This window comes from Carassius gibelio, chromosome A7, assembly GCF_023724105.1.
Source record: "Carassius gibelio isolate Cgi1373 ecotype wild population from Czech Republic chromosome A7, carGib1.2-hapl.c, whole genome shotgun sequence".
In the NCBI taxonomy this organism is placed as follows: domain Eukaryota; kingdom Metazoa; phylum Chordata; class Actinopteri; order Cypriniformes; family Cyprinidae; genus Carassius; species Carassius gibelio.
In genome coordinates this window covers 7840462-7859041 of record NC_068377.1, presented here as the reverse complement: position 1 = coordinate 7859041, position 18580 = coordinate 7840462, and the positions used below count along the sequence as shown (strand labels likewise).

General features: G+C 38.8%; 1 protein-coding gene and 1 long non-coding RNA gene across 3 annotated transcripts in view; one reads left to right on the top strand and one right to left on the bottom strand.

Moving 5' to 3' along the window:
- Positions 1-18580, top strand: part of LOC128016551 (zinc finger protein 609) — a 48125-nt gene that overhangs the window by 25113 nt on the left and 4432 nt on the right. For both annotated transcript variants that reach the window (XM_052601147.1, XM_052601148.1), the window contains exons 3-5: positions 9499-9724; positions 15169-15256; positions 15840-18147. In XM_052601147.1, the coding sequence (XP_052457107.1) occupies positions 9499-9724; positions 15169-15256; positions 15840-18147 (2622 nt within the window). The remainder of the gene's footprint in view (positions 1-9498; positions 9725-15168; positions 15257-15839; positions 18148-18580) is intronic.
- Positions 1885-18580, bottom strand: part of LOC128016553 (uncharacterized) — a 23020-nt gene continuing 6324 nt past the window's right edge. The window contains exons 2-3 of the long non-coding RNA XR_008184200.1: positions 2215-2278; positions 1885-2128 (exon numbers count right to left, since the gene is read on the bottom strand). This is a non-coding gene — a long non-coding RNA (uncharacterized LOC128016553). The remainder of the gene's footprint in view (positions 2129-2214; positions 2279-18580) is intronic.

Sequence of the window (18580 nt, the reverse complement as noted above, 5' to 3'; positions counted from 1 at the left end):
CCACAGGCCCGTAAACAATACTGGGCATGAGCCCAAGCTAACCAGCTGCATGGACGAAGCCAGATGAGCCTGGATGGGGGATGGGCAGACACAACCGAGCCATGTTGAAAGAATGGTGCTAAACACCTGCTGTGCAGAAGCCAATCCACAAACCAACTATACTTTTAATGCAGATTCAGAAGGTGCAGTGCAAGGAAATGCTCACTGTGGCTGTTTTATTTTGGCATAATTTTGTTTTATGCAGATTTATTTTTATGCAGCAGACAAATTGTTGTGTCGGATCTTGCGGCATGAGCATTGAATTTGACTTGACTTAAAAACCACATTGTTCATTTCCATTCCATTCTGTAGAACTGTTCAACCGTTTTTCATTCTTAAACCGCCAGCCTTCAAGTTTAAAAGCATTTATATAACTATCAAATTCAGAGAACCAAAAGGACATATAAAGGCATGCTGATGGACAACATACTGTTTTAGTGCATGAAATAAGCTTAGGCTGGGTTGATCAGCGTAGGTCATCTGTTATCTTGGAAAGCGTAGAAGCAGTTAAGTAAAGCTGACAGATCACTGCCTCAAAACCCCAGTCCAGCTGCTATCAGAGCAGAACAGTAGAATTCAGCCGTGGTTTGGTTTAACTGACTCTTTGCTTCATGTTTTTGTGCAAGGCAGTTCCACACTAAAGTCTGTTTGACATCAGAGTTGGATTTTTGGTTTTGTGTGAATGCTATTTAGAATGATGTATAGATGGGAACCTTTGATGTTCACTCAATTTTGGAAAAACACTGGTCTTCATGCAGCGGAAAACCCACTAGAGAGCACATTTACTGCTACCAATGGGTAGATTCCGTAGAAAATTGTAATAGGGAGTGTGTTTTAAAACTGGGGTCAAAATTATTTTACTTTTTTTTTTTTTTATATGCATTATTTGTCAACTTGAGATTTGAATGAAATACTTAATGATTTTTATTTTATGTTACGAACATTCAGCAACTTTTTCATTCTGCTTTGTAAAGACTGTCCAGTGATTATTAGATTAATTGCAATTATCTTATTTCTAATTGACAATTTTGAAGCAAATAATTTAATTCTGGTAACAGTTGATTAATTTGATCTTTTTATAATATAATGCTCAATATTAAGAGTTTTCATATATAAAAATATATAGCCTAGCTTAATATTTTAGCAAGTGGGTCCATCTTTTTTTTGGATTGTTGGCAACAAAACATTTGAGAAGTACTCAGAGGATATTGTTCATGTTAAAAAATGAAAGCACACTGTTAAACATTTCAATGGTTTTTACAGTAACTTTAAGTTACTGTAATTAAGGTTTACAGTAAGGAGGGGCGATATATCGCATGCGATTGTCACTAGCATTTAGTCAGTAAAGCCGGTTCCCTGATTACCGCTAAATCGCCATCACCTGCTTTCAAATGGAGCACCATTTAATAGACAGAACCGTAGATCACTGACTACACAATATCACGTTCATTTTCGCAGAAGAATCGCCTTGGATAATGAACGCGATATTGCGTAGCTTGTCAGTGATCTATGGCTCTGTCTATTAAATGGCGCTCCATTTGAAAGCAGGTGATGGTGATTTAGCGGTAATCATGGAACCGGCTTTACTGACGAAATGCACATGACAATCGCATGCGATATATCGCCCATCCCTAGTTTACAGTAGCAAATTGTATTTGATTTAAAGTTGCAAACTGTAATGTTTAAAGTAAAGTCCAATTCATCAATATACTACTTTAATTTATTTTAATATAGATTTCATTTGATTTTATATATTTTTTATATAAAATTCATTTTTCCTTTTTTATGTACTACTGGCATTCATTTAAAACAGACACAATAATTACAAAATATCAAACTCTTTATTTAAAATATTTCATGTATAACACAGTCTTCCAATGCAGGACCAGTTCATCTTCACCATTTCTCCTGTCTTAGGATATTTTGCAGTGCATTATGTTGAATTCTCTGGATTTATCCTCACAAAGAATCTTTAGGCAACAGAAGCATAATGGGAAAAGAAATAGCCATCTGCAAAACCCATGCTGCTCCAAAACGTGGCCATCACTTTCGCTCTCCATCCACTTTGTTAGTGACAGAAATGTGTTCCCTGAATAGCAAGAAGTAGAAATGACACCCTTTTAAAAGGTAAACCCTATATAAAATACACAAAACAATACTTATTTGTTCTCTTACCTGAATTATCAGTCGCAGCGTGGTTGGCATGCTCATGTCTTTATTGATGCTTCATTGCAGTTGCCTTTAAAACACAAATACAAAAAAATGCAGCAAAACTTAAATTCAATTAAAAACTAAACCTAATTCTAAAACTATAAAGCAGCTAACCATAAAACTATCTTAACATAGCTAACATATGGATTTATTTTCTCAATAGGCTATTGGCCAACATTAACTTACACCTGAACAAATATTCACGTTAGTTAACTTAATGTTAATATAAGATAAGCGTTGCTCATTAAAAACAAATTTTAATTCGGTATGTTAATTCAATAAGCTGACAAAGTCTTTGAAAGGACAGCACAGTTTCCAGTGGTAAAGTTACCTATATATTTCTGACGTACAGTAGTACTCCAAGTGCTCACGCTGTTTCTGACACAAAGCATTACAAGCGATGTAACACGTCCAGTATAGTCTGTCCCAAGCTGTTGTGGCATTGTAAACATGGTGCACGACACATCTAGTCAATCCAAATGTAAGAAATTAGGAAAATAAAACAACCTCAATGGAATTGTGCCACAGAGGCCGTTATGGCAAATACAGTAGTATACAACAATTTAAAAGAAATACAGTAACTCACTGCATGTGGAGTTTGACGTAAGAGAAAATTCCCATGATGCAAAGGGTATTAGTTATTTACTGTAAAGGGAATTTGCAGTATTATACTGGGTTAAATACAGTAAATAACATTTACAGAATGTAATTTAATAAATTACAGAAATGTCTAACAGTGCATGCAGTCTGACCTTTCACGCGGAAATGGACAGGAGTTGACTGCGTATAATTTACGTCTGATTGTTTGCCTTTAAGCAGCTTCCATTCTTTGTATTGATCCTTTTTCAAACTCAAATTTGGACCAAAGTAATGAAACCAAGTGGGAAAACTGCTTGAGATGTTCACTTCGAGCTGCATAGCTTTCCAGTTGAGATTGATGGGTCAAGAACGTTACAGAGCCCATCATGCGTGTGTGCTGATTGCCTGTTTATTAGGCTCCATCGATTCCATCTCAACGGTTCACCCACAGGCACTGCTATCATTCTCAGATTGATCCTGGCTGTTTTGTGTTTGGAGTCATAAAAAGCTTGTTTTATTCCCCCCTATTATTTTTTTTAAGGATGACTTCTGGGAATGCAGAATCTGTCCTTATAGCAACAGGCGAATAAGCCAGACATAGCAGCTGTAGCAGCTCTTCTTCTGCCTGCGGAAAATGTCTTCATCATTTATAAAAATGACTTCCATATTTGCGGCTCTAACGGAAGGCTAAGCACCAGTGAACTGGATACAGGGGAGGGGCGATTATTGTTTTTTAATTAGGCAAGAATAAATCTCTGCTGTTGTCGGCTCCCAGCTTTTGATATAGCAGTGCTGATTATTTAGCCAAAAGCTGTAAACAGGAATGCAGAAACACTGTTTTCTCTTACTTGGAAGGGTGATACAATCTTATCTCGTTGTTTGTAAAGATGTCAACGAAAGACCTCGGGATGATTCTCTTTTTAAACCCTGTTTGTTTAGTGCATCTCCACAGATGGCTGAATATTAAGCTGTTTCATCTGGCAACTGCTGTGAAGATTCGTCTCATCTCTTGTAGCCGCTTCTCCATTTTCCAGGCTTAGTGAGGTTATTGGTTTCTCTGTGAGTGAAATAGAGTTGAGCTTTGAACTCTTAAGCATGCATGGCTTCAGCTCGCTTCTGCATTCTTCAGGCCTGAGTGTACTTCCACTCTTGTGGAACTGGCTCGCAGTTCGTCCTCTGATATGTGAAAGTGTCCGGTGTGGACTGTCGCTTGCATTGTAAGGGTTTTATGAAGCCTGATAACCTCCTAAGAAAGATAGTATATAATTTACAGTTTTAATTTTTGCGAGTTGAATTACCTTTAAAGTTTGTGATAGACGGCCAGACTGAGCTAATACATTTGATTCATCATTTTCTCATGGTATTGCATTTGATGTAATATCTTCTTAGAAAAACAAGAATTAAAATCAAACCATATTGGATATTTAATTATGCATTCTCATTTCTATGTATTTTTACCTTTTGATTACCTTTTGCTGTCGTCTAATGTAAATATCTTTACAGATTTTAAAACATGTTTCATTTTCATGCCTTCAGACATAATATTGTTATGATGATGATCTGAACTTTGTGACGTGGTGCATTATCCTGCCGGAAGTAGCCATCAGAAAATGTGTACACTGTAGTCATAAAGAGATGGACATGGTCAGCAACAATGCTCAGGTAGACTGTGGTGTTTAAATGATGCTCAGTTGGTACTAAGGGGCCCAAAGTGTGCCAAACACAACAAAATTTGCCTGCTTGAACTCTTTCATTTGATATGGGTGTCTGTCTTTTAAAGTGTTTTCTTAGTTTGGTGTGTTTCCTCCTTAAAATATTTTACTGAAATAATAAATTAAGAAAAAGAAAACTGTGCAAGTAGCTGATGCAGAGTCTCGGTTCATTTTTGTGCTGCCCAAAAGGAAACCAGATGGCAGAAAGTGACATCCTATTTTTGTTTAGACTTATTTTACAAAAGCAAAAATATTTGTTTGTATTGTGAATGTACACAAATCAATGCAGACCTTTTACAATTCCGATTATCTTTATGACTAAAAGGAGTAGTTGCTTCCACTGTTGGAAGGAAAAAATTCAAGTGATTGCGCTGGTGCCGCATGCATGCACACAGTTAAGCTTTGCTACCTTGACAATGCAGCTTGTTCATTATCATAATAAAATAGTCAGGCAAACATATGAAAATAAAAATTGGAACGTGAGTGAAGTAGATAATAAATAATAATTTGGCATTCAAATACATTGTGAATACAAAACATTTGATTTTGTCGAATGTTGGTTTCCGTTTAATTTTAGCCTAAATTGATTTGTTTTGGCTTGTTGCTTATATTGCTATAACTTATATTTTTAATTCTTGTTCTTTTCTAAATACTGTTAATTGAAAGGATTTGTTCTGGAGTGAGGGGAACTAGGGCTGCACGATATTGGGGAAAAAATGACATTGCGATATTTTATTTTTCTGCGATATATATTGCGGTATTTTTTCCTACAAAGAAAAAAGGGGTGAGCACACTCACATTCTCATTTTAAATGATTTAAACATCGACACCATCGTGTCAATTGATTAATTATGAACCTCTCTCTCTGTCTCTCTCGCGCACTCTCTGTCTCTCTCGCGCACTCCCTCTCTCTCTGCCCGGTTAAACTTGCATGTGTTTTCAGTCCTTTCAATGATAAACTTTCACTCTATGATGGTTAAGCTGTGCAATTAATCCGCAAATCACATTCGTCAAGGCCGGGGAGCAGCTGGCCCGTGTAATGTTTCTTATTTCAATGAATAACGGATCAACTACGACAGCCTACATCGTACATCCTGCGATGTGACTATCGTGGATTCATACATCGCGATATCGATGCTTAAACGACACATCGTGCAGCCCTAAGGGGAACTAAAATAGCCTATGTTTACAATGTTTATTATAATGTTTGTAAACATTTCATGTCAGCATTTAGGCCTATTTCTGCATGAAATAATAAAATGCAACTTATACGCAACTTTTTTCTCTTTAGAATTTTCTAAAAAAATAATAATAATAATAATTTATACATTTAGTATATTTTAATCATGTAGCAAACCTTTTTAAATATTTTGATAAATTACTGAAAAAAAAAATATATATATGTGACTTTTGAAAATGTTTAACTGATTTATTAATCAGTCAAAATGTGTACGGTTGGTTTACCTGTTAAAATGAATAACCCTAATATATATAACCGACCGTACAAAAAGTCAATATTTTGCAAAAATATTTTCATCAGTTTCTTCAATTTTATTTATGTTATTTCTGCCATTTAATCATTATAAATAATTATATTTCAAATCCTTGTAAATCAACCACTACTTAGCATTACATAGTTCAGGTAACAGATATGCAGAGAAGAAATTTTGATATGTAGTCAAACATCTTTGACAAAATGACACAGTCTTCCTCACATTGCAGCTTATTTTGGTCAACAACAACCCATTTATACATAGACATTGTCTGACTAAAACATACGACTACCAACCACAGTTTGCTTTATTTCGTGGGAAATAAATTATTTATGTGAAATCAAATGAAAGTGTTGAAAGTGCTTCCAAAAAAAGAGTCATTTAAAGATTGAATGTCAACCTTCATGAAAACTTGATCAACTTTGGCAAATCCAGGTAATTCATTTTTCCTCAGAAGCCTTAACTGTTTCAAAGTATACTGATAAAAGACACTGTGTACCACTAACTACCAATCAGATTAAAGCATATAAGATCAAGATAGTACATTCCAGATTTATAAGCATACATGCTTTAGATGCTCAGCAAATGTGCTGTGGGCAGCCCACGGGTGTGCCATCTAAGGCTGAGAATGCTAAAGAATACACTCTTTATCATTATTTTAAGACTTTGTGGGTATTTTCTTCTTTTCTCTTTCTCTTTTCTATCTTGTCTTAGGCTATGTTGGTGTTTTTCAAGAGTATTCAAAGCATCTGTGCTTAACAAAGATGACTGACGTTTGGGCAAGATTTATAAATCACATTGAATTCTCATCTCAGGAAAAGATTAGGATGAAGAACTGGAATTTTTTATTTAATCTGAGGGTCTCATTTTTTCCTACCCTTCTCTGTATACATATGACAGTTGTTTTCTGCCAAAGATCTGCTGGCAGTACAGCTGGTTTGTGGTTTGTGGCATCAAAACCATTTGGACGTTTTTTCCATTTACATTCTAAAGGCTCATGTGTCAGTATCGACGGTCTGTGCCGATGTGCTCCTCATTATTGGTCACTATTAAAAGTCTTGAACATGCTCACTGATGTACAGTAGAGGTAATCACTTGCTGAATGTGGAATGGCAGATATTAGGGCTGTAAGTAGATTTGAACGGCCTGTAGTGTGTTTGACATGTCTTTGTGTATTCTGGGAGAGCTGACAGCTGGATGTTTGCTCGTCTGTTGCGAGTCACAAATAATCATAAATCAGCAGGCGGTTTGAGATGACATGAGCTTCTCTCGCTGGTGTGATGTTTCATGCATGAGGTAAAAACTGTCATGGAGCTTCTGAACCTTTTTGCATCTCAATCACTAGTGATAACAGGTCATTAGGCACAACTCAAGTGCTGTACTATTTTTCACATGATCCTCCTCCTCCTAATGAGTCATTCATTTAGATCACGAATTGTGAACCAAATAGAGAAGATGCGCAAATCCACTTCATTTTCAGCGTTTTTTGGCGCATCTTCTCAGTTAACAACGGCTCTGTGTAGTAACAGCTGCTCTATGTGAAATCACGCACCTGATGGAATTAACCGCTGATTAGAGAACCGGCTTTACTGACGAGATGCGCATTAACGATCGGCCGATCGTGATCGGAGCACCCCTATTTTTTCCAAACTTATCAAAATAATTATTAGATGTTGATCAATTGGATTTTACCAATGCAAATAGCTATGTAGAACCACACTGGCCGATACTGATTAACCAAACCGATAGTGAACGAAAACTAAAATAGTTTAAAAAAAGAAGTACTGAACCATACTTTGTAAATGAATACAAATATTAATAATAAATATTAATAGTTTTACAGCCTAGAGTGAAGTCATTATTTACATAATTATTTGGGACTAATGTAATTTAATGTAAAACTGTGAGTGGCGATCTATGGCTCAGCAGGATTTCATTTGGTTGAATCAACATATCAGTAGCTGGCTTTCCATCGCCCTGCTCTTGGGCCCATTTTGAAGTATCGAGAGATGGAAACACGTAATTTCAAATAAAAATTGCTTAATTCACACAATTTGTTTTGGCTTGCTTTAGCTGGTTTTTGACTTGAGAGAGAAAAAGGGTTCATACGAATAATGGGAGATGGAAATGCATTTTACCAATAAATTCCTCCAACCACATTATAAAAAGTTGTGTGACTTTGTGCTTAGGGATGGTAAATCCTGACTAACCAGCAGACTGATCTTGGTGCTTTTATATGGTCGTCCGGAAGTACCAGAGCAAAAACTATCATCAAAGTATTTCTTATTTAATTGCCTTCCAGAACTGTTAAACGACTGCGTTCCCAAACAGAAGCATCCAATGACTGCATTCATTGTGTTTTGTCTGCTCCTTCTGATGTGCAGGTGATTTTATTATATAGGAAAATGTTTATATTCAGTAGCTTCTCCTACTTTTCTTAGTGATATATTGTGCCAGTTTATCAAGAAGAGACTATTTTGTTCTCTTTGACTCGTTGGATGGAAACGTATTTCTTATTCACAAATGTTTTGTGCGATATTCCAATTTTGTGCACAAGTTAAATTTGCAACTTTGGAAGGAAACCCAGCTAATGTGAAACAAATACATTAATGTGACCAGCTGGATATAAACAAATGCACATAGATAAGGTGACAATCATGATATTAAACTTTTGGGTCGGACTTGCGTGTGTTTTGGTCACGTTGTTTTAACTGCTTGAGGTAATACTAATATTCCCGTCAGCCTAGAAAGCGAATGCCTGATCTTTCTCTTCTAATTCAACATCTAGTCAGTTACATAGTAATGATATGAATACATGCACTATAGTATACTGTCTGCACACTGTTTAGTTGTCCCGCTCTGAGCAGCGTGTCAAAACAAACAGCATGAGTCTTCAGTGCTCCTGCCTCAGCCGCTCCAGCAACGGACGCAACCTGGAAAAACTAACAGCATGGGTTTTTGCGATAGCTAATAGTTCCAGCAATCAACTGTCAGTGCCAATGAATCTGCCTCTGATCATAATAATAATAGTGCATGACCTCAGAGACAGTTTAAGTAGGAGACAGATCACTTTTGTTGCCATGTGAATCAGCATGCCATATTCATTCCAGTCTATTTCTGTCTGTTTACCTGGCTGGCCACTCGTGGCCCGAATGCAGGTATGGTCAATTAGAGTGCCTGACCACACAGCTAAAGGCCCTTAATTGAATAAACAAGCCTGTGTTCACACAGTGAGCATGTTGTGTGTGTCCCGTTCCCCTGGAGTGAGGCTTAAGTAGCTCAAAGCATCCCTGGCTCTTAATGAGCTCCACCGTTCAGCAGGGTGCAGCTCAGGTCCACGCTATAACAGCCTTTATAAAATAGAGTCCACCTTAAGGGCATGTGAAGATATTCTCCAAGTGTCATTTGAGATCCACCATCTTTAATCTTCCCTGTTTTGTCTCTCTCTTGCTGTTTTTCTTCAGATGGAGTCTCCGGTCTCCACCCCGGCCCCTCCGCCGCTTCACCTGCTCGCCTCTATGGGAAACAGTGACATCGCTTCACCTTGTGAGCAGCTTATGGTGCGAACACGCTCGGTGGCTGTCAACACATCTGACGTGGCCCTGTCCACTGAGCCAGAGTGTCTGGGACCCTGTGAGCCGGGCACCAGCGTCAACCTGGAGGGCATTGTGTGGCAAGAAACTGAGGACGGTAAGAAAACATACCGTAGAGCCTGTGATGTACAAATGTTCAAAAGCCAGGCTTTTGATTGAATCTGTGAAACAATCTGGCCCTCATTGTAGTTTATTCTGGCCAGTAGCCACCTTGGTTCAGAGGAAGAGGCAGTCTGATTGATGTGTAAAGCAGCCAAGCTGGTTTGTGTTGTTTACACCACAATAATCTGAACAACAGCGACAATTAAAAAATACATAGTGGCCATGATTGGTTGTAAAGAAAATTTGAATAGATCTGAATTTGTGTCCCTCCAGAAATATTAAGACATAATTCAAAATACTGTGTTTCTGCTCATGGATATCTAGTTCACTTTAACAAAATTCTGGTTACTAATATGCCACGGTGATTAGTTGTTCCTCTGAGCTCACTGTATCAACAAAGAACCAGTGTTTCCAAGTGGAATGATAAAAACACATCAATCATATTTTGTATGCATACAAGCAAGTAACTTTGTTGGCACACTGTTTGAGAAGGGAAAGGTAGCAGTATTTAAAAATCGGAAAAAAAAACTGAATAAGGTCAAAGATTCATAGAACTGTATACACCATATTTTCTGTGTACAATTTAAATGTTCATTAGTTTATATGGATTGGATAAGTTTAGCAATTAAATAAAAAATTTAAGCAATGAAGGAACCAATTAAGAGTAGCAAAAACTGAAACTTTGTTGATTCCTGAACAGAAGTAGATATTTAAAGGTTTCTATTTGTCGGCTTCCAGCAAGTGTTTCTGATGGAAAGTAAGAGTGTGTATGTGCTTCCATGTTGTTCAGCTTTCACTTGTTTCAGCAGCATTTGACCAACAGGTATGAGAAACAAGCAATCAGAAAAACATCTTGGTAAAAAAAAAAAAAAAAAGTATGACCCTCAAACATTTATCATTATACTTCAAATATATAAAAGGGCTGAAAATGAAAAATAAGGTTGTAGGTATTTAATTGATATAACTAATATTTAAATTAAAATAATTGTATTTAAATAAATATGCTTGTAAAGCTTGCCTGCTCTGTAAGAGTCCTTATAAGAGTAATCATTACTGTACACAAATACCACAATAATTTGTTCCTGTCCTCATTTACATATTAGTCTCTTCCTGAATTTCCCCCCAGGGATTAATAAAGTATATCTATCCTATATATCTTAGTTGAAAACACCTGCTTCTTAATGATTCCAGCCCTTTGTTATGTTAACAGCTTCTTAACCAGAGCACTACATGGTGCTTTATGCTTGCAGATTAATTTATTCTAACTGGATTTGTCCAGATTCTGTAGGTCCGATTTTTTTTCTTCATCGCATCTCAATCAGAGCCCACTGCAAAAACATCAGTGTGTTCTACTCTCCACATCCTCAGCCATGATTGTCGTGCATGAAAAGACAAAAAAATCTCCCTCAAATCCCTAAATGAGAGCAGATCTAGGCATTGGAGTATGTGCCGCCCACACTCTTCCTGCTGCCATCCTCTCAGTGCCGCCACAGAAAGGGCTGCCTCATCAGCATTCAGAGCGCATTGGCTGTCTAAGTGTTTTCTATTCCTCTTGCCATGGGCACAGTGTGTCTGATTCACCCTGCTCCTCTGTGGCCACTCTTGTGTGTGTGTGTTTCTGACATGGAGAGGGATGGGTCAAGATGGAGACAAAAACAGGGCCATTAGTGTGGCCATTCACAGCCCTGCCCAACCAGTGCCACACTTCCACAACATCAGCTCAATCTTTCTGCAGGATGGGTCCCAAACACAGGGCTCCAATTCATTTTTTTAAAGAGGGAACCATTGGTGTGCAGGTGTTATCCACACCCTCTCTCGCTCTCTTTGGGATGGTTTCACTGGTGTACATCTCTCCTTTTGATGTGTTATTTTTTTCTCATCGGGGTGTTGGGCAGATCTGTATCGTGGTGACATTTTGTGTGGGTGGAAAGTAGAGCAGCAAGATCCCGTGGCAGGGAACACATCTCTCAACCACTTTGAAATCTTTTCACTGTGCTGCACTCTCTTAAAGATGTTGCATACAGTCCACCCACACTTCTCATAAGGATGACTTCCTAAGTCCTAACTTTATTTTGGTCTTGAATCTTTAATGCGAATGTGATCTGCCTCACCACAGAGTTTCGATCAAACACACCTAATGATGAAGGTTTCAGTGTTTGGTAAATGTTACAGATGTGTTAGACTTAACTTTGCAGGTTGGTATATCTCTATTGTTTCGTTCAAGAACTCAGAGTTGGGAAGTCCTAATTACGATGGCAGGTGCGTTCTAATAACTTAGATCAGAGCCAGATGGTGATGTACTTTTTCTGCATAAAAAAGTGTTTTAAATAATGAATCAAAAATGTGTAACAGGTGTGTTATATGTAAATATATCAGGTGCTGTAAATATAATCGATTACAGATGTGCGAATGTATTCTATTATAGTTATGTGATACAGTGGTGTTGTATACATGTTATTTTGTTTTATTTTAAATGAAAAAACAATTATTTTTAGCAAATTAAACTTAACTTATAATAGTGTGTTACGTGTAGGACAGTTCAAAAAATAAATGCTAAAGCATTACTTTGGAAAATATATATAAGTAGGGAGGAATGAAATTCTCCAGAATCTCCAGCTTTGTTCAAAATCCATTTTCTATGTAGGCAATAGGGAGGCATGTTCAGCTCTAATTCAATTGAATAGAAGTTTGCAAGATCGTATTTCTATAGAATATTATGAATCCATAATAAAATCGGACAACAATAGGATTATAGATTTATCCTCTTTAGCGCATATCACATTTTTAGTTTGTACATTTCAGATTCTAGATTAAATAAACTATCAATGGATATTTGCTGGACTTCTATGTATGTAGCAGGTATACTGAGTATTGTGTTCTCTTATTCATTGATCTGTAAGTGATCGATCTTCTCCTCATACTGTTTCTGGTTTGATTTTATCGTGTTGCTAAGCTAAGAACCCGGTACTCTAATAAAATTCAACAAGATCTTTGTATCTCTTTAATCTCTAGTCTACATAATAATTATGAAAAAAAAAATTGTTTTTGCTTAGTTTTTATTCAATTTATAAAGATGCTGTAAATATATTGTATTATAGTTGTACATTACATGCCACTTAGTTTGATTTAAAATCACTGAATTGAATGATTTGTCTCATCCACTAAGGATGCATGCAGTGCGACCTAAAAACAAGCTATCTTGTAAGGGAGCATAATTTAGAGTGGCATTTGTGTCAGGAGAGCACCTAGTAAAACAACAAATGTTGCCTAGGAAGCTTGCTGAGCTTTCGAACAGAGCATCCATCTTTCATGACTTATTGCAGATCAAGTTGTTGCTGAGCTGCAGTGTCCTCTCCTGACTTCCTCAAATCAACAGTGGAGTCCTTTATTTCAGCCAAAAGCCCAGTGTGGAAATCTTATCCAGTGTACTGCAACCTTTTATTTGTGGATGGACATATCAACTTGCTCATGTTTTTCGGCCCAGTGTGTGAATCCCAGAATGGCAGGAGGTTAAGGGCAGACAGCTCTCAGTTCGTGATGAAACAATCAGAGGCAGATTGGAGCTATATTTCTAGGCATCACTCTGACACAAATCCCCTCTGCAGGACGCTGGAAGCAGACTAGGGTTGTGTTGGTGTGGGATCCACTCACAAGCCATGCATGCTGATGACTCCAAATGTCAGCCCTAAATCTTCTGAAAGTTTATTGCTCTTGAAGTAGAGCCCAGAAAGCCCTCACCCACAGACTGTGAAGGGCTCAGTGCCAGCAAACACAATCGTGCCAAACAGCATGGCTCATATGCCAGCATCCTGATTCAGCCCTCTTTACAGGGCCACCTCAACAAGCTTATGGATCAAAGTGCTAATTTATTGCCGGAATTACATTTTGGTTTGAGTAAAAATTAGCTGATTTCATCATTACCTTTTCTCTTTGAATTTGAGTAATTGGCTATTCCTGGATTTCACCGTGGGGTCAATAAAGAGCTTGTATCTTATATAAAACTCAATCAAACCTGCCTCCTGATGATTTCAGACTCTTGTTATTTTAAAAAAAACAAGGAAATCTCTGGACAAGTGCAGTTTTTTTCCCTCTGCTGATGGATTTCCTATCAAAATGGATAAATGTGGATGGCAACTCCCTTGTGTTTAGAATATCACTAGGCTTTAGTTACGTAGTTACGTAACATCAGCCATGGACCCCCTTATATTTTTAGTATGAACCGTATGTTATATTTGCAATTGTTTTATCCTTGATGGGATAAAATGATCCTTGATGGGGAAAAAAAAACTTAAACCAGCCTAAGATGGTTTGCTGGACTTAACTTGGTTAAGCTGGTCTCCTTGCCTGTCCAGCAAAAAATTAAAAATAAAATAAACTATCATGACAAATCTATGTAGACCTGGTGTAGCCTTTAAACTCCAATAGAGCTTTTTTAATGGAGTGTAAGAGTGCAGCAGGACAGATGCCAAGCTTCTGGTTTTTCCACTTTGGCTACTGAAGGGCATCAGAGGTGAAACGCTGGCCATTTAGCCTCATTTAGCCTGGGTTCAGACAGGTGGCCGGAGAACCGCTAATGACAGCAAGTGAAATAGGAAGGGGCCCCCGCTAATGGGCTCTTCGACTGACTTGGACTGACATTTTTCAAAGGAATGTTAATGAATTTAGCTTCCACATTTGGATGTCCACACTGATGTTTAGTGGAAAACAAGATTCATTATTTATGTATTATTTATTTATTTAATTAAAAGAAAATACTACTAAAAAGATACTATTCTACAGATTTTTTTTAAACATTTAATTTAAAAATTTTAATTTAGTGTACTAAGTAGTGTAATTAAATATCAGTATACTTATAACAATTGAAATCATACAGTTTCATCTCAAATTTATAAGCCATGTCAAGGTTAAACAACATTATTCTGCCTCTCATGACCTATTAAGGGCATGTAATTGTAATGTGTTATTGATTTGGCCTGCTATTATGGTAGTGCAAAATCAGAGAAATATCCAGCCTCTGTAGAAAAATCACTCAGAATCACTGCCAGACACAAGCATTTTAATTTGCTTCAGCTGTTTTCACACAATTGCTAAACCATTTACAGAGTACTGCAAAGTCAGATGGAGGACGCCATCAAACAATTTTCTTCCAGAAACAACACACTTGGCTCCTTACAGCTTTTAGGTGGTGTAATCATGAAGTGCAGAGTAAAAATAGCAGGTCTGTTTTGACAGTGCTGGCCTTAGAAAACCTCCATTTGCACTATTTAAATGTGAAATGTGGTTTCTGCAAGGACTGTGTGTGGAATATTGGTAATGAGGTGGAGAAGCAACCAGATGAATCAGAAAACCGACATTATAACTCTGCAGTATTACTGAGTTTCTGTATAGATAACAGAGATATTCTTGCATCACATTAAGTGTCCTCTTTATGTTTTACAGGTATGCTGGTGGTCAATGTTACTTGGCGGAACAAAACATATGTTGGAACACTTTTGGATTGTACCCGTCATGACTGGGCTCCTCCAAGGTACGTGAAGTGTTTTAACATTTCACATCAAGAAAATCAAATATTCCTCCCTAGAATACGAGTCTCTGCTTGTCAGCGCCCTTTCCTTCGTACCACATCAGTACTCCCTCTGGACAAGCAGTAAGCCAGGTGTATCCCATCATAAACCTTAGGGATGAGGCACAATATTAAAAACATACACATCACCAAGCCTATCGGGTGATAAGAATAGAATCCCACCTCGGACTGGATGCATGAATCTAAATAGTATTTGTTTATATAATTGAATAGTTTGAATATCATTTTCTTAGTGATTTTGGAAAAAGTACAAATCTAAATGTTGCACCTATTTGGTCTTTTAATTGTTGAAATTGGAAAAGTATCATTAGCATGTTTTTAGAGGTTAAAATGCTTAATAATATATATATATATATATATATATATATATATATATATATATATATATATATATCTTTACCAAATTTCATCTGATTCATCTTTTTAGACACTTGATAGCCTTTAATTTAATCGGTGCCATTGTACCAAATTATTATTATTGCCATAGTTGTGAAGAGCTTATAAATAATCTTTATTTTTCTTTAAGGTTCTGCGAGTCTCCCACAAGTGACCTAGAAATGAGAAACGGACGTGGCCGTGGTAAAAGAATGCGGCCCAATAGCAACACCCCAGTCAATGAGAACAGCAATTCATCTGATAATAAGGGCAGCAACAACAGCAAGACCAGAGCAAGTTCCAACAACAAGGGTCGGCGTGTAAGCCAAAACTCCTCTGAGCACAGGACTCCGCCCAATAGCAACACAGAGGACATAAAAGCCAGTCCCTCTTCAGCCAGTAAGCGCAAGAACAAACCTGTATCAGACATGGAGCCCAACTCTAGCTCTGAGGATTCTAAAGGCAACAAGCGTATGCGCACAAATTCAAATGGTGGAGTGACCTCCTGTGCACTCCCAATTCCCATCATCAAAACGGAGTCCCTTCCTCCTCCTTTAGACCGAACCTGTCCCTCACCTGTACTGATTGACTGCCCGCATCCCAATTGTAACAAAAAGTACAAGCACATCAATGGCCTTAAGTACCATCAGGCTCGTGCTCATAATGATGACGATATTAAATTGGACATGGACGGGGACAGCGAATATGGGGAAGAATCCTCTCTTCACCCAGAGCCCGGAAGTTGCAACGGAGCTTCGATTACACAGAAAGGCTCTCTCTCCCCAGCACGTTCTGTCACACCTAAAGGAAGAGGTTTTGATGCTCAGAGTCCATCTCCTTCTCCTGGGAAGTTTGGTTCCAAGGCAAAGAAAAAGAATGGTGATGCTGAAGCAGACATTTGTGGCACACCTATGGAGGGTTGTGATGACGGGCCTTGTGTCACTGCTGATGAGGCTAGCAATGACGGCATGGAGGACAGAAAGTCCAAAAAACCAAGCAGCAATGTCAAGTCTGACAAGCTGTCTCAGAAAAACATGAAGTCTTCCAGACCCATGGCTCCATCCCTTCCTTCTCAGCAGATGTACTCTTTGCAGCCGACATCATTTAGTGGTGGAAGCCCCAACCATCCTCCAGGGATGGCCAACATGTTGCAGGGCACCCCCAAGAGCCCCCAGCTAAAAGGCATTCAGTCTAAGTTGGGTGTAACTGGGGACTCATCGCCAATTAATCCAGCTTTGAGCAGCACCAAGGACAAAAAGAAAAAAGACAAGAAAAAGAAAGATTTGGGCAAGGATGCAGACAGTCCCAAGCTCCCAGGAAAGAGTGGGAAAACTGAAGAGGGGAAAAGCCCATACTCTGAGTCCTCTGACCCAGGAAGCAGGAGTGAGGGTCATCTCAATGGCTCCTCAGACCCTCATCAAAGCCGCCTTGCTAGCATGAAGGCAGAGGCGGATAAGATATACAGCTTCACGGATAATGCTCCCAGTCCATCCATCGGGGTGGCCAGTCGTGTGGATAGCAGTGGACAGCCTCTCACTCCTCTTCACGCCGTCACCCAGAATGGGGCAGATAGTTCCTCGGTAAAGACAAACAGCCCTGCATACTCTGATATATCTGATGCCGGGGAGGATGGTGAAGGCAGAATGGAAGGGGTCAAAGGTAAAGCAGAAGATCAGTCAGGCAGGGACGGTGCGAAGAAGGCACTATTTCCCTCTCAGGCATCCTCTAAGGATTCTACGTATTATGCTAGCTATGACAACTACTACTCTCCCAGCTACACCCACTCTAGCCCCGGTAGCGCTACTTCTGGTGGGCCTTTGCCAGACGGGCAAGCTGTGAAACTGAAGAAGGAAGATGAGCAAGAATTGCCAGAGGAGAAGATGAAGGTGGATGTGCAGGATGAGCGAAAAGTTGAGGTCGCTTCAAGTCAGCCACACCAGCAGCAAGCCTCTGTCATACAGCAGCGCTCAAATATGTACATGCAGCCCCTCTATTACAACCAATACTACGTTCCCCCATATGGATACCCAGATCAGGTTTATCACAACCACCTCATGAACACTAATCCAGGCTACAGGCAGCAGTATGAGGAAAGGCAAAGACTCATGTCTGAGCAGCAGAGGTCTGCTGAGAAAAGGCCTGATTCAGGTGTAAAGGACAGGGAGGCCTCTCTGAAGGAGGACTGGAAACAGAAGGGCCCTGTTCCTCCAGGCCTAACAAAAGCCCCAAGCCTTTCAGACCTGGGAAAGCCACAGGCCCCTGGCAAGCAGAGAGACACTTCCTCCGAACCTGCCAAGTCAGTCATCATCCCTAAAGGGGAGGAGGCTAAGCTGCAGCCACAGCAGGCTGAGGGGCTTAAAATGAAGCTCAGTGAAGCTGGCCATCATGGAAAGGATGACTCAAAGGCAAATGTGGAGTCTGCCAGGCTGGGTATGGAGCAAGCCATGTGGTACAGACAGGTGAGGCAAACGTGATTCTTGAACTAAATGACTGCACAGTTTCCAGGCTAGAGGGATAACTCACACAAAGATAAAATTTTAGTCATATTTTACTCACCTTCATGTCATATAGTGACCAGGGACTCTGAGATGGACAAAAACAAGCACAATTAAAGTCTTATGTGAAATGCAAGACAGATCTGGTCTTTGATTTCTATTGTGAGAATGTATATTAAAATATAAAAACACAGTTTCAAAAAGGTGAGCTTAGCAGTCGTAGCTTAGTGTTTTGAGAGACAGACTTGTAACCCAAAGGTTGCAGGATCCAGTCTCAGATTGTAGGCGGGGGGAGTGAATAGTCAGCACTGTCTTCCAGTCGTGAGACCCTTGAGCAAGGCACTGAAACCCTTCACTTCTGTGTGAAAAATGACTGTGTGTTCATGGTGTGTGTGCA